This window comes from Spermophilus citellus, assembly GCF_964194105.1.
Source record: "Spermophilus citellus genome assembly, chromosome: 9".
NCBI classification, from domain to species: domain Eukaryota; kingdom Metazoa; phylum Chordata; class Mammalia; order Rodentia; family Sciuridae; genus Spermophilus; species Spermophilus citellus.
In genome coordinates, this window is record NC_138191.1 from 52,057,342 (window position 1) to 52,072,511 (window position 15,170).

General features: G+C 37.6%; 1 protein-coding gene across 1 annotated transcript in view; it reads right to left on the bottom strand.

Moving 5' to 3' along the window:
- PALMD (palmdelphin) overlaps nucleotides 1-12,744 on the bottom strand; it is a 46,035-nt gene extending 33,291 nt beyond the window's left edge. The window contains exon 1 of the mRNA XM_081308864.1: nucleotides 12,045-12,744. Within this exon, the coding sequence (XP_081164990.1) occupies nucleotides 12,045-12,089 (45 nt within the window). The 5' untranslated portion in view covers nucleotides 12,090-12,744. The remainder of the gene's footprint in view (nucleotides 1-12,044) is intronic.
- Nucleotides 12,745-15,170: the final 2,426 nt, after the last annotated feature.

Here is a 15,170-nt window from a genome sequence, read left to right on the forward strand (position 1 = left end):
CATCAGCAATAAGTTATTATCCTTTGCCAAATTTGATAGGAATCTATAAGCATTATTGAAAAATAATATCACAATAATTTAGTTTCAATACGGCAGTACAAACTAAGTTTTATATCTAGCTCTATTGCCAGCATACCAGAAGTTATCGAAATCAGCTAATTCCTTCTCAAATGATCATGAAACACAGGTGAAATGCCATCTGCTTCCCCTAATTTCCCCAGAATGTAGAGCACCTCTGTAGATAGCTGTTGTGACCTAGCACATCAGATATTTATTAATGTAACTATTTTGAATAACTTATATGTTGTTTACTTCTTCAGTGATCAATTACCAAAAAACAATCAATTACTTAAACATTTGCTTGTCTGACAGCCTATTTTAGCAGTTGATAGCCACATATTCCAATTCTGTGAAAGGCTTCCTCTTATTTGGAAAATTAATTTAAGCATCTTGTACAACTATAAAGTTATTGTCATCATCTCGGATCCAAAGATATTACCTTGATCACAGTACTTAGGAATTATTAATAACTTAGGAGGTATTATTGATTAACAATTAGTATTGAACATGCCTTTTCAGTCAAGAAGGCAGGATTTGTTCTGTTTTACTTTGTTATTAATTTATTCAATATTTAGGTACAAATATTTATGTGACATTAAGAGTTTCACAGTGTTTAGCCTGGTGAGATGGCACATGCCTGTAATCCTAGCAGTTCAGTAGGCTGAGGCAGGAGGATCACGAGTTCAAAGCCAACCTCAGCAAAAGCAAGGTACTAAACAACTCAGTGAGACCCTGGTTTTAAATAAAATATAACATAGAGCTGGGGATGTAGCTCAGGGATCGAGCGCCCCAGAGTTCAATCTTGGTACCAAAAAAAAAAAAAAAAAAAAGACTTTTACAGTGTTTAAAAATTATTCAGAAAGAGAAGCTTCCCTCAAAGAGATTCTGGTCTCATGAAGAAGGAAAATTGTGCAATTGACTGTTGTCAGAGAAATATAATGATAGCTGTCATTCATTGTTAAGGTACAAGAAAGGTGCTATGAGGGTTGAGGGGAGACAGGGAGAGGTTGCTTCCAGCTGATGTGGTTAGGAGAAGCTTTGGAATGGCATATGAGTGGGCATCCTGGGTAGTTGCTAAGGCTGGGAGTGGGGAGAAAGGGCATTCAGGTCAAGGGCCTGGAACTAGAACATTGGGATATTATTTGGAACAGCAAATCTGGAATCTAAATTGCCATACAGGGAATAGCAGGAAATAACTAAGAATAACAGGATGGGGATAGATTCTTAATAGAGAGTATTGAATAGCATGACAGGGATTCGGAACTTAATTATGTATTGAGATAGGGAGGAGCAATGAGCCATTTTCAGGGAGAAAAGAATAATAGGCTTATCACCATGTTTTAAGATGTGAAATACAGCCTCACTGCCTAGTAGGTATTAAAGAGTGAGAACCTGAAGGGGTGACCAGTTAGACTACTTGACAAAGCAGAATTCATGAGTACTTGGAAAGAAGATGCAGAGGGCATGAATGTCCAAGAGTGCAAGGCATTAAAATTGTCAGGACTTGGCCACTGAGGACATGTGGATAAGCAAGAGGGAAAGTCCAAAGGAAACACAGGGCTTCCATGTTGATGTAACTGACAGGAAGACAGAATCTCTTGATAGATATAGGAATTTGAGAGGAGGAGGAACCAGTTGGGGATGAATGATGATGGATCCAAAATAAGTTTGAGGTGTCTCTGGGACAAAATGGTGGAGCTTTTCTGGTTGGATAGAGATGTTGGATGGAGAGAGATGAAGAGTCAGAGCTAGAGCTAAAGGGGGGTGGGTGTTGAAAGGAATAGATGAGACCATGATAAGAGACACTTTTATGAAAAGAAAAGGAGGGGCTAATTCAGATATCCTATGACACAGTCACGCTTAAGGAGTAAGGGAGGAAGGAGGCCCACATGGAAGCTTATTTCAGGGTCAGATATTATTTATAATAGGCCACAAGACTGAAATGAACAATGGAAAGGCACGTGCTTTCCTCACAGGGATTTAGACACAGTCGTGGTGCTCTGGTATTACAAATTGTCAGAGTTTCAGTTCTCACATGTCCACATACTTCATTTTACACCTAAGAGTTTAAGGCACTGAGAGATGAAGTGATTTGCTTAGTAGGGTGTTTAGTAGCAGAACCTTAATTTCCAGTCCCAGGTCTCTTTTTGGTTCTTCTGTTTCCACAAAGGAAAGGCAAAGCCGGTTGTGGGCATTTAGAAAAAAGTAAAGAAAAACAGAAGCCTGCTACTGTTACACTAGATATCACCCAACCAGAAAGGGGGTACAGGCACGCTTTCCTAAATAGATTCAAAAATTTTTTTAAAGCCAGTTAGAGCAATCATGAAAGAATTCAACCAGCCAAAATTCTTTTTAAAAATTCTTGAAGAAGAAACAAATATTTCTAGAGGGAAGATAAATTATGAGGCATGGGCCATTTACAAATGAAACCACAGATACACAATTAAAAATGAGCTGGGTATGGTGGCACATGTCTGTAATCCCAACAGGCTGAAGCTATAATACCAGGAGGTTGAGGCTGGAGGATCATGAGTTCAAAGCCAGCCTCAGTGAGACCGTGTCTCTAAACAAAATGTAAAAAAGGGCTGGGGATGTGACTCAGTGGTTGAGCAGCCCTGGGTTCAATCCTCAGTACAAAAAAAAAAAAAACAACAAAAAAAAAAAACCTCAGATTTAAAAAAAAGGAAGGTACCATTAAAAAAACCAAGCCACATAGTTTAAATCTAACTGGGACCTTCTCAATGAGCTCATGTAACTAAGACTTAAGATAAGAGGGTTGCACCTATTCTTAATGCTGTAAATAAAGTAAATATCCAGAGTGAAGAGAAGATGGTACATGAAAAACGCTAATGTCACAAAAGCATGGTGGGGGTGGGGGGGTGGGGGGTGTGTGTGTGTGAGAGAGATGCTTATAGCAGAATGTTTAAAGCAGTAAAACTACTGCTGAGATGAATAGTGCAATGCAATACTAAAATAACAGAAACAAAATAGAACTATTCCACTTCTATTTTGTTCTTACAGTTTTGATTAAGGAGAGTAATCTTGATCCTGGGAAGGATGGAACCAACACACTTAAAGGAAAATTAACACCCAAGAGGAAGTAAACTCTCTGAGACAGAGCTGCTGTTTGGTCTCCAATGAGCTTTGTTCCAGGGAGAAGAAAAATTTATAGACATGGCAGAAGAATATTGTTGTGTAATTTCTTTGGAATCTTGGATAGAGCAAAAAGATAGAAGATTAAAAGTGACAAATGCCCCAATTTCTGGAAGAGGGTAAAAATGAATGAATTACAAAAGACTGATGGGATTTATGGGTTAATCCCTGGCAAAGTTATAGAATGAATTGTATTTATTAGGTTGTATTTAGAGAGGCATGTCTAGGAGGTAGGGTATGATTATTAAAAACAAAGATTTAGGGCTGGGATGTAGTTAAGTGGTAAAGTACTTGCCTACCATGCTTAAGAACCTTGGTTGAATCCCTAGCACCACCAAAACAAAAACAGAAAGTAAAAAACAAAGACTTGAAATTTTGTTCTTGAATCTTAATTATTTCAAGATCTGCAGATGATGAAGATTTTGATGTTTGTAATAATGGCTAACATTGATTGAGAACAACTTCTTTAGCACCAGGGATTGAACCCAGTGGTGCTTAACCACTGAGCCACATCCCCAGCCCTTTTTTATTTTTTATTTTGTGACAGGATTTCACTAAGTTACCTAGGGCCTCACTAAGTTTCTGAGGCTGGCCTTGAACTTATGATGCTACTGCTTCAGCCTTCTGAGCCACTGGGATTGCAGGTGTGTGCCATTGTGCCCAGCCTTAATTGAGAACTTTTAATGTTTTAGGAACCACTTCAAACACATAAATGTATCAATTTATTTAATTGTCCCTAAATATCTGTGAGGTAAATCTAGGTCACAGGAAAGCAGTGTGCCTTGGTTCTGCATGGCTTTTGAAAAAGTTTTTATGCCATACAAATTTGTGAAAATGTGAGCAGAAAAGAATATTTATTTGAAGGTGAGTGTTTTTAATGCTTTTTCATACCAGTGGCCTGTAGGAAGATAGAGTTGGGCAAGTATTCTTTTATTGTTCTTATAAGAAACTCTTGATTAACAATAATAATTTATTTTTCCAAATGGACCTTGGATTTATTTTATTTGATTCTAATAGAAACCAAACTGAAAATCCAACCAATTCCTTATCTCTCCTCACTCTCCACCAAATTTAAAACAACAACAAAAGAAATTCCAGCTAACCAACCAAATAAACCAAGAAAACTATACACCTTGATAGAATTATTATGAACATCTTAGGATGTCCATGTCTGTGTACATCTTTTATTTGTCTTTGGCATAAGTTCCTTGTAATAAAGTTCTGCATCAAAGTATAAAAAAGTTTTTATGATTTCTTATATCATTTGCCAAATTGTCCTGTTTTTAGGGATTTCAGACTTTAACCAGAAGTGAGTAAGAATGCTTTTTTAGAAATTTTGATTAAAATTTCATTAAACTTAGAATAAATTTGGAAGTCTATGACAACTTTTCTGAATTCAAACTACCTATCCAGGAACAGTTGCCTTTCTGGTCACATATATTATGCTGCTTAGCAAAGTTTTATTATAAATTTCCTCAGAAGATGTAAAAGTATAAAAAATATCTTCAAATAAACCTGGTATATTTCCTTACTAGTATTATTTTTAAGTTTTAACATTTAAAAAAAATTGTAGCTACTGAAAATGGGATATTTTCACATTATATTTCTGAGTAATTATTGCTTTTAAGAAAACTATTGATTTTTGTATATTCATTGTGCATATGATCGCTGAACTTAATTAATTCTTATTCTTAACTTCAGAGACCCTGAAGCTGAGGACTAGAGTGTTTAATTTTCTTAAGTCATACAGTTGACCCAGTGTTGGAACTTGAGTTAAGCCTAATTTTCTGTAGCTTCACCGGTGATAATTTTTATGCACCTTATTGCTTACCAAATATATCAGTAGAAATACAATTTCCAAAATAAGGGACTCTGTCCTGGTAAGGGTCCTTCCTGTTCAACTCTCAGCACCAACTTTTAACAGTGATACTGACATTTTAGAGAGTGTTTAGAATGTGCCTATGATCAAATGATCAGAATCCAGAAAATGAAGTTATATAAACACCAGTAGTTGGAGCCATGATAGTTGGGTGAAAGGTGAAGGAAACCAGACTCTAGCACATCCTGTCAGAAATCTTAACCCAGAATGCTGTTCTCAAATGGAATAGGGTGTGGATCTCCCTGGTATTGGAAGCATTCCAGGAGAAGCTGAGTGCATAGGTCCTAAGCATGGAGTGAAGAACATAGGAATATAAACAGAGACTTTTTGTTTTCTCTTGGTCATATGGTATTTTGTGAATCTAACTTTGAAATACCCCATTTCTTAAGTAGCCATGGAAATTGGGCATGGTGGTTATCACTATAATAAATCAAAAAACAAAAACTTTCTAAATCTCATTTCATTCTGTACTTTTAGTCTTCTTTCCCGACCTTACAATAAATTCTGAGAGCTCCAAATGAAGTCCAGTTTGTGTTCTACTCTTTTATTATCTTTCTCATTTATTTTAATGAATAGTGACAAAATAGAACAAGGATAAAAAACAAACACAAAACAAACCCTTCAGTTATTAAGGGGTGACAGTAAGCTTGACCTGATTTTCAGTGTAAAAGCGATCTGTTAGCAGGTCAATCATTAGTGTTTCCCCTCCTCAGCTTGACTGTAATTGTTCATTACTTCATTTGCCCATCCACATGATGATATTGGTGCCCCAGCTCAGCTAGTGCTGCGCTCATGGTTGGAGAACTGTGAGAGATGCTAAGACGTCTTGGTATTAAGAAGTCCTGGCTGGAAGCTAGAGACTGTGCAATGGAGACAGGGAGGATGTGACCAGGTCTTTCAATATTGCATGATTTGAAAAATGACTTGGATTCCATCTCAGTCCTTTTAAAAGAAATAACAGACACTTCTGCAATGGGAACACATTCTCTTTTGCCCACTTCTACTCCTGGCAGGTTAAAGGAGGTGGGGGGGACTGCAGTGGAGGTCTGATTTGATTTAGAAAATGTGATTAAGAGAAGCAGAACCTCTAAAGGTTCTTCTCCTTGCTCCATTTCAAACTCTATCCATAAGAGTAAGCCACAGAAATCAAAGGAAATTCTGAGTCGGGTGAGGGTTGCAGTTTTGATGTTTATAAGAGTTTATTGGGATGTTGTGGTCAGAAAATCTGACAAACGGAAGAGGTTCTACCATTTAACTAATCATCCTTGGTCTTAGATTTTCCACATGTCCAATGGAGATGGCAACATTTGTTGCTGAAAATAGTCATAATAATCATAGGACTCTTTGGACACATGAGATAATAATTGTGAACATTTTATTTTTTTTAAAGCCTAAATGCTGTGGAAGCATAGGTGTTGTTATTGTTGTCAGTAATCTTAGAATTCTTCTGCTTAAGAGATGCACTTTATATTCTAGGTTTGTTAGCACAGATCCATTAAGGAACAACTGTCACAGCTCCTCTTACTGCACCGCATCACCCTGTTGATGACTGATGCAATGATACACTGAAAACCTGCTGCTTAGGACAGAAGCCAGTTTTTATTTCCATTCAGAGCTTCAGAGGATAACCCAGTTCCATGTCTTAAATGGCTTGACTGACTCCTCTTAGTCCTTAGGACTTTACAGAAAAGCTAAGGACAGCTCTCACTCTCCGTTGACTTGGTGTTTTAGGAAAATGTTCATCCCACATCATTCTGGGTGAGGGAACTTCTTAATGCAGTCAATTTTCACAGAGTCTTTCCGTGAAATGACATCACTGCAGTTTAAGTGATTTTAAATATTCTTATTTTTAAAAAGGCTGGATGGTTTGAGACTGGAAATTGGGAATTAGGAAGTCCTGTTTTAGGTGCTCCATTTGCTTAGACTTCAGTTAAACATTTAGACTTTAATTTGTTTTAACACAGTTTTCTAAAGAAGCAGATTATTTTTTGACTATTCTGTAATGTTCAGAAAGTTCATGGTGATCTTTTTCAGTGGAGGATCTAGTGAGGTAATATTATCATTCTTTAGCACACTGGAAAAACCTTCCCCTGTTATCAAAGCAGTTTCCTTAATGAGCTATCAAAATTATTATACATGGTCACATGGTCTCTTTTATGGGTGGGCTATTATGTTTGGCAAAGAAATGTGGCACAGCACATTTATTTGAAGAAATCTTTCCCTCTCTGGAAGAAACATGTAATCTTGGTTCAGCACTGTGGAAATTGTGCCTAGCGTTATTGTTAGAATATTCTGGCATAGGGCTTCTTTATTGAGGAGATTACTACATCTTCATTTACCATCTTCCTGTGGATGTCTTTGAATGCTCATGACAAATTAGAAGTTGTTTTTGTAACTTTGTCTTAACTATGAGACATGGTATGTAACAATGGTTCATTATGCACATGCTTAACCACTGGTAGTGCTTTAAGAAGTTCTTAGAACTCTACATAATACAATGGTCCAAACAAAAGTAGTGGTCCAGACTAGCTTGTTCTTGTTTCACTCTTTTGTTTGTGCAGGTAGAATGAATAGGAAGAAATACATATGGCTGGCCTAGAATACAGAGGCAGGGTTGGCTTCTTGGGCAAGTGACCTGCAAAATCACATGGGGCACCATGCTCAGATGGGCCCAGCTCTTAGTTTTAGGCTTTGGTGTCACCATCCTGAAATTTTGCATATTATTTGAACAAATGTTGCTGCATTTTCACTGTGTACAGGCCCTGAGAATTCTGTAGCAGGTTCTGCCTTTGGGTCATAAGATGTTTTATTGACTTTAAGAAGATCCCAAATATTGACCAAAAGTGAAGGAGATGAGGTAAAGGGAACCCATGTTAGAATAATTAGAACCCATCTGTGTTTATGTTATTATTATAATATGGGTCTTTGAAAGGGAAGATTTCTGTTTTATGTCAAAAACTTCCTGCCTCCTGTATTTACAATTAAAAAAAAATTGTTTGGGAGTGGAAAGAAATAGGGTGTGGATTCAGGGAAATGTGAGGTTTTTTTGTTGTTGTTGTTGTTTTTTGTTTTGTTTTGTTTTGTTTTTGTTGCTGCAATTGTTGTTTGTTTGTTTTTCTCTTGAGCAGCTTTGGTTGGCAAATGTTGCTCTATTGCTCAGATTCCAGGGTCAGGACTTTTTGTTGCTCCTTTCCAAAGGAAGGCAGTTGTAGGTCGGTGTTTCTACTTGTGATTTCTACTGTTGTCTAACTTTTGACAGAGCACCCCCTCCCTTATAGCTATGTTCATTTGTTACCCCATCTGTGAAGCACACCCTGACCACCTCTCTTAAAATTGCCACCCACTTCCACCTTCACTTGGGAGGTTCCCAAGGCTCCTTATTTCTCTTCTTTCATGTAAATGCATAAGGCTTGACACATAGGAAGTGCTTAACAATGATTAATTGAGCAAAGGCCCCCCAGTGTGCTATGTCACATTTCTTTGCCAAACATAATAACCCACCCATAAAAGAATGAGTTGATACACACATCCCTAATGGTTAAAGTTAGGCCTTGATGACACTACAAATGGCAGCTATCTTGTTACCTGCCTGCTCAGTTGATTCTGTTCTCTGCAAATTGATTCTAATTCTCAGAATTCATCTCAGCCCTGGAACAGATCTGTTTCTGCAAGTCTGTGATTTCTAGATAGTTTCAGATCCAGGAGTTTTCCAGTTTGAACATTCCCACATTAGGAACAGTCTTTTGCAATGTCCCCATAGGAGGAGAGATAAGACAACGTGTTCCTTGTGGAGGAGGATGTCAAGAGCACATGGAACGTTATTCATCCTAAAAAGATCTTTCTGAGGGGAATCTACCCAGGCCTTTTTTTTTTTAACTATTCTTCATGCTTACTTCTACAGAATTCTTTAGAGATAACTCTGTGGGGACACATTCAGGCCTTCATCCCACTTCTTTCAAAAGTACTGAAGACATTGATATCATCAGTTCTAGCGACCTTACAAGTGAATTTCAAATTATGATTCCAATAGCTCTCCCTTTATATCAGAATCAGCTATTTATTAAAATATGTACTAACTTGAATATAGAATTAGGAGACTTTTTAGGCGTGAAAAATAATATTTAATCAGCTTGAAGCAGTCCTTTTTAAAAAATATAGGTGCAAACTGAACTCTTTGGCAAAGGGGTATTTTGACCACAAATTTGCTAAGGGAAGAGTTGGTGCATGGATGAAGTAATGAAGAAAGAAGATCAAAGTAAGTAATTAAGTAGAGTGTATATTTGGTACTACTACACTGAAGTACTTTCTTTTAAACAGTTGTTTCTGTGTAGTTTTATAATTTTGGCTTCACTGTCTTTAAATCTTCAAGAAGACTTCTGACTAAAGTTCACTTTACAAATACAAGAAATGAATGGCATCACTACAGTAATTTAATTTTCAATTAGAGAGCCCAAGTGCCACATTCCATCTACTTAATTTATTTTAAGAGGAAGTTCGTCACTTGTTTCTGTCAAATTATAGACATATATGTTTATTTTTTCAATTCTTTGAAAAGTGGAAATAATGACTTTAAGGCACTTGACACCAGGTGGAATAAATAGAAGAGCAGAGATTATACTTCAAACATATCTTAGAGATTTAAAGTTTTTTTTTTTTTTTCTTCCAAGGTGCAGTCTGTGAGTTGGTGTGTCTTGGTACATTAGGCAATTGCCTTCTGATTTTTTTTCTTGAAGTACATGGAAGTTATTTCAGTGTAGGAAAATGGTTAAGATGAGAGGATTGCCTCTGAGTGTTAGTCTAGGTCAGAGACTGTGAAGATTATAAGTACTTCCAAAAATGAAATAATCCTTGCAAGCTTCCTGGATACCACATATTTTCATTTTCCCAGGAAGAAAGGGAATAGTGAGGTGGTTTCCTGGGTAAGGCCAGGGTGGAGAAAGCTGGCACTTCCAGGGCCCCAGGAGGGAGGAGGTTGGTGTATTGTTTCCATGGACACACTACTGCTCCATTTCCCCTCTAGGTGGTGACCAATGTGACTGGATTTAGCCTGGTGAGGTGTAGGCGAATGGGAATTTGTTCCCATAAAGTTTTTCCATTTTTCTCTACAACTTTTATACAAGTATATTACTTCTAAGCTACAAGTATTTTGTGACCTTTGAAAATTTGCTTAATTCTTTTTAATGGGTATGTTTAGGCTAATGGAATAATCCAAAAATTAGTTCTTTTTATTTTTTAATCATCAAAAAAATCCATGTGTCTCTATATTTAGGAACTTACTACCCCCTGGACTGCTTTTAACTTATTAGGATCCTGCTTGCATTTGGACCCTCAGTGAAAATTCCTAGTCTTCCTGGATAACTGCATGCAGCCATATCTTTGGAATATGTGCTACTTCAGTATGAGTTTTAAGGTGCACTGTAAGTAGTACAGGCTTAACCTAGGGTATGACCCAATTCAAAAAGGAAAATACAGAAGCATCTATTTGTACATTTCATTGAGGACATGATTTCATTTCATTAAGAGACAGAAGCATTAAAAAGAGCTTGTGACCATACAACTCACATCGTCCAGTAAAGCAACCTTTAGACGACAGCTGTAATATAAAAGATCCATGCCAAAAACAACAGAGGGGAGTTCCTGTCCTTTCAAGCAGGACAGCTGAAATGGTGGTGGGGTTTTAACAGCAAAACAAAACAAACAACAACCCAAGCCAACGATTTCTGAAGAAAGGAAATATAATGATTAGAAGTTAGACATGTAAAAAAAAGTATTATCTTATGGAAGAGTGCCAGCCTTACCAATGGACTCCTGGTTCCTTACCACTGGCTAAGAAAACATTTTAACATACTGAATCCTTCCTAGGTGGAACTAAGACACTGTATCTATTTCATAAAAATCTTAAATTAGTTATGCTATGAGAATTTGAATTATTAGTTTTGCTATGAGAATTTGAAGAGACAAGAAAAACATCCTCCTTACCTACACTGAATAAGTATCAGTTTTTTAAAAAGTACTCATTTCTTCCTGACAGCTCATTTCAGTGGCAAAAAAAAAATATATGAGAAATTAGGTGTTGATTTTCAAGGTTTTTTCCCCCGTAAAAAAGTGTATTAAAAGTTTCAACTAATGATAAATGATTGTGTTATGAATTTCCAGGTTACTGCCAAGTGCAGTGTTTAAGAAGTTTTTTTTTTTTTTTTTTTGAATAGCTGAATCATTTAAGAAAAGTAATCGATTTGTTGCTTTGACTCTTTCCCAGAACGAGCATAAAAAATGCACTATTTTTCTTCCCGGCATTAACGAAATATTTTCCAAATCCATTGCGTGCACCACATTCCTCTATCAGGATCTTATTCAGTTTATAACTGTACTGGAAACTGATCTCTGAGAATTAATTTGATACATGCTTTTACCTACTTTTCTCTTGTTCAATGCTTAGCTTAAATATACCAACTTTCATTTTAATTGTTAGGCTTTCTGGAACATACTATGACACTACAAATAAAAAGTTTCAGATCATTTGTTTTAATTCTTTTTCTCCTCCCCTTTTAAAAAATCCAAACTTTTTGAAGCATTCATTGCTTTAAAAAATTTCCAAGCTGGGGACCTGCTTTTTGATCTAATGCCTGTCAATTAGAAATTTAAGGAGAAACAGTATTTTTAAGGTGTACACAGAAGCTGAATGATAGTTAACCAGACTGCCTTAAAAGCTTTTGATTGTTGTTTAAAACATAGGAACTGTCTGTGAAAATCAGGAACATTTGCCTGCACTCAGGTTCTAAAGCCCAAGAGTTATAGAGGGTCACAAGGGTTAAGAGAAGCAGAGATGCATTCATGAAGGCTGAGGGATCTGTTTATCCACTGAGGGGGGCTCAGCAACAGGGACAGCTAGCAACCAGTGCTGTTCCTCTAAGCAACCACCTTAATGAGTTATAACCATATGCAGACTTACTGTGATGGCCTGGAGTCTTCCCTTCACAAGCTCAGCTTCTTCCATTCTAGAAGTCAAGAGCAGGCAGACGCTGAAGGAAGTCCAAAGCTACCATAAATCAAAGAGCCTCCTTTGGGAGAGGCACGGAGGTGATAGAAGAGAAGCAGGGAGAAATCCGCTCTTCTCACCAGGGAGAAATGGAGAAATTCCCGACTTGTCAGGAGCGTCTCTGAGCAGATGCACAGATCAGGCCAGACAGACACATGTAATGAGGGTGTGCTGGGGAGGCAGACGCTAAGGCTGCTGGCACCAGTTGACTGACAAGTTTGAACGGCAGCAGCACAAGCCCTTTTCCTTCAGGAGCTGCCAGCTCTTTGTTGTAATGTGCACAGTTAGCAAGGCACATTTTCTTATTAACTGTTCCTTACCCAATTCATTATTTTCCAGGATTGGCACAGGGAACCAATGCACTGTTTAATCAGTCTGTTCTCCAGCAACACACAGCTGTCCCCGTATGCGTGGGTCTGTGTGTGTTTGCAGGAAGTTAGTTCACCTGCACTCTCACTCCAGGATTACAAAGAGAGAGAGTCTCACCTCAGTTGGACAGAAGTGCCAAGTCACTTATTTGTCTTTCTCCCTCTGTTTGGCTTTGAGCAATAATAGAAACTTCTATAGTTACTTTAGAACTTCACATAGTGGTAAATTTACATCAGGCTGTCCTCCTCTCCCACCTCCCCATTTGTAGCAGTTTGTTGGAAACTTTGGAATCTTAGGTCATGAAGAAATCAAAGGTGTTAAGGTGATAATATTAAAAAGCTGGCCCTCCAGGAGTGCTCAGTGCACTTTAAACAGCAAGTGCCATGCTCTGCTGGTGCCTGACTTGGATTTCTATGGAATGCAGTTCTTTCTTGGACCTCATTCAGAAATGGCAATCTGGGCTTCCATGAAGGTGCCCATTTTGACCTCACCAGTTACGCAAGAGAGAGGAGTGAGCCTTTGAAAGTGTGATGAGATGTTCTGTAACTGCTGGCAGCCCGACCCTGCGTGGACGTTCCCTTGCCCTTTAGAAAACAGGAGTGAAACCCAGTGAAGCTTTTAGGTTGAAGCAGAGACCAGGAAACTTTGCAATTGACTTTGTTTTCTTTTCTGGGATAGTTCTTTAATTAAATTTAATGCAGTCAACCCTAATTACCATCTACCTCATTATTACATGTTTGGATACTATCAAACACCTTCATATTAACAGCTGAAGAGTTTAAAAAAGACAAACCAAACATTGAACATAAGGTTTAATTTCCTTTGTTTCTGTTATTAATAATAGTAATGGCTAATATTTACTGAGCACTCTCTATGGGCAAATGAGTTACATCCTATTTATTGGACAAGGTGCTAAATAATAAATGTGTTATCCCTATTTTAAAAATGAGGCAACAGGTTCAGGGAGGTAATTTTCCACATAGCTAATAAGTAGCAAAGTCAGGATTGGAACTTCAACTGTCTGGTCTTACAACAGCCCTTCATCAAGGTCTGTCCAAGGGCACAGGCAAGGTAAGTCACAGACTAATGCCTAAGTTAGTCTTTATGAAGAAGGGTTGAACCTGCTTTCCTCCTCCATCCAGCTCCAAGAAAAATTACAGCTGGTGTAAAACCCTCCAACAGAACCCTGTGGGATTCTCCTTTGCAGAAATTTAGGGGCCCTAATGAAATAAGATTTTCATATGTGTGTGTGTGTGTGTGTGTGTGTGTGTGTGTGTGTGTGTATTTTAGCTTCCCAATCCCAGAGCCCAATCCCAAGATGAAGCTCAGCAGTTTCAAGAGTCTGAAATTATACTTGGGTGTAGTTTATCTTTGTTTTTACATCCTCAAAAGAGACACTTGGGGGGAATAGAGAGTACAAGAAGTGTTTAGGCATGGGCCAAGTTTCCTACTATTGGATGGATATTTAAGCTTAAAAAAGTCAAACCCTCAAAGCTTTCAATTTTGTTTATCTGCAGATCTTGGCTGAAATTAAAGACAAGAGAGTAGCAGTGGTAAATATCAGTCAGAACTGCATATCTGTTCCCCAGAACAGATGGGCAGTCCTCCAATTATTAATCTGGATCTTTTTCTAAAATCAAATTTTCCCTCAAATCTCATTTTTACTATAGGAAGTACAAAATTGTTTTGTTTGTTTGTTTGTTTGTTTTTTTACTGTAAGTAAGACTAGATAAAATAAGAGGATCAGGGAATTAAGAAAGGAGCAAAGTTGTGTCAAGTAATTGGTATTGTCATGTGTTTGTTCATTTGTCTAGTTGATGCTACAAACACTTGCTAATATTTTTAAAGCAGGTGTTGTTCATTCATTCTGCACATATTTATTAAACACTGTCCAGCTCTATGTTAAGTGTTTGGAATATATAAGTGAACAAAATTCCTGCTCTCTTGGAATTCATCTTGTGGTAGGCAGTAAAAGATAAATGTAATAAATAAGTAGAACCTAATAGGTGAGAAGATGATTATGTTATTCTGAATCTTCTGAGAAACAAATGCCAAGGTGGGCTAAATGTGCAAAATTTTATTAGTGGAAATAAATATATGAGAGAAAATGTGGAGGAAGGCAATAAAGGCTGGAAAGGTATGGGAGATCCAAGTGGAGGAAAGAGGGAGAAAAAGTTGTGTGGAAACAGCTTAATCAGCAGGGCAGTCTAAGAGATATTGGTAAGGTCATTAAAGAATCCTGGATCCAAAGTCAGCTTACCAGAGTGGTCCTGTGTGTCCCAGGAAGGAGCCTACCTTAGCATTATTGCCATGTTCAATCATTGCCTAGGGGCAGCCCCTGGAAAACACAGCCTGGATACAAACACACAGCCTGGATTTCAGAGTGCACCATCTGAGACCCTTGTTCAATTTTACTTCTGTAGTTGGTTGTCTGAGAGGTACTTTCTCATGACAACCTCTGTGATAATGTTATGGAAAGAAAGAGTAAAGACTTCAATTTAGAATACACTCATTAAGATAGGTTCAATGAGACAGGAGTCTTTGAATAAGGTCTTAAAGGAGAGGTAGGAATTAGGCTACCAGAGCAAGAGCATATCAGGAAGAACTTGTGCAAAAGCTTCAGCGTGGGCCATCATTAGCACATTATAGGATCAAGACTGGGATGATTAG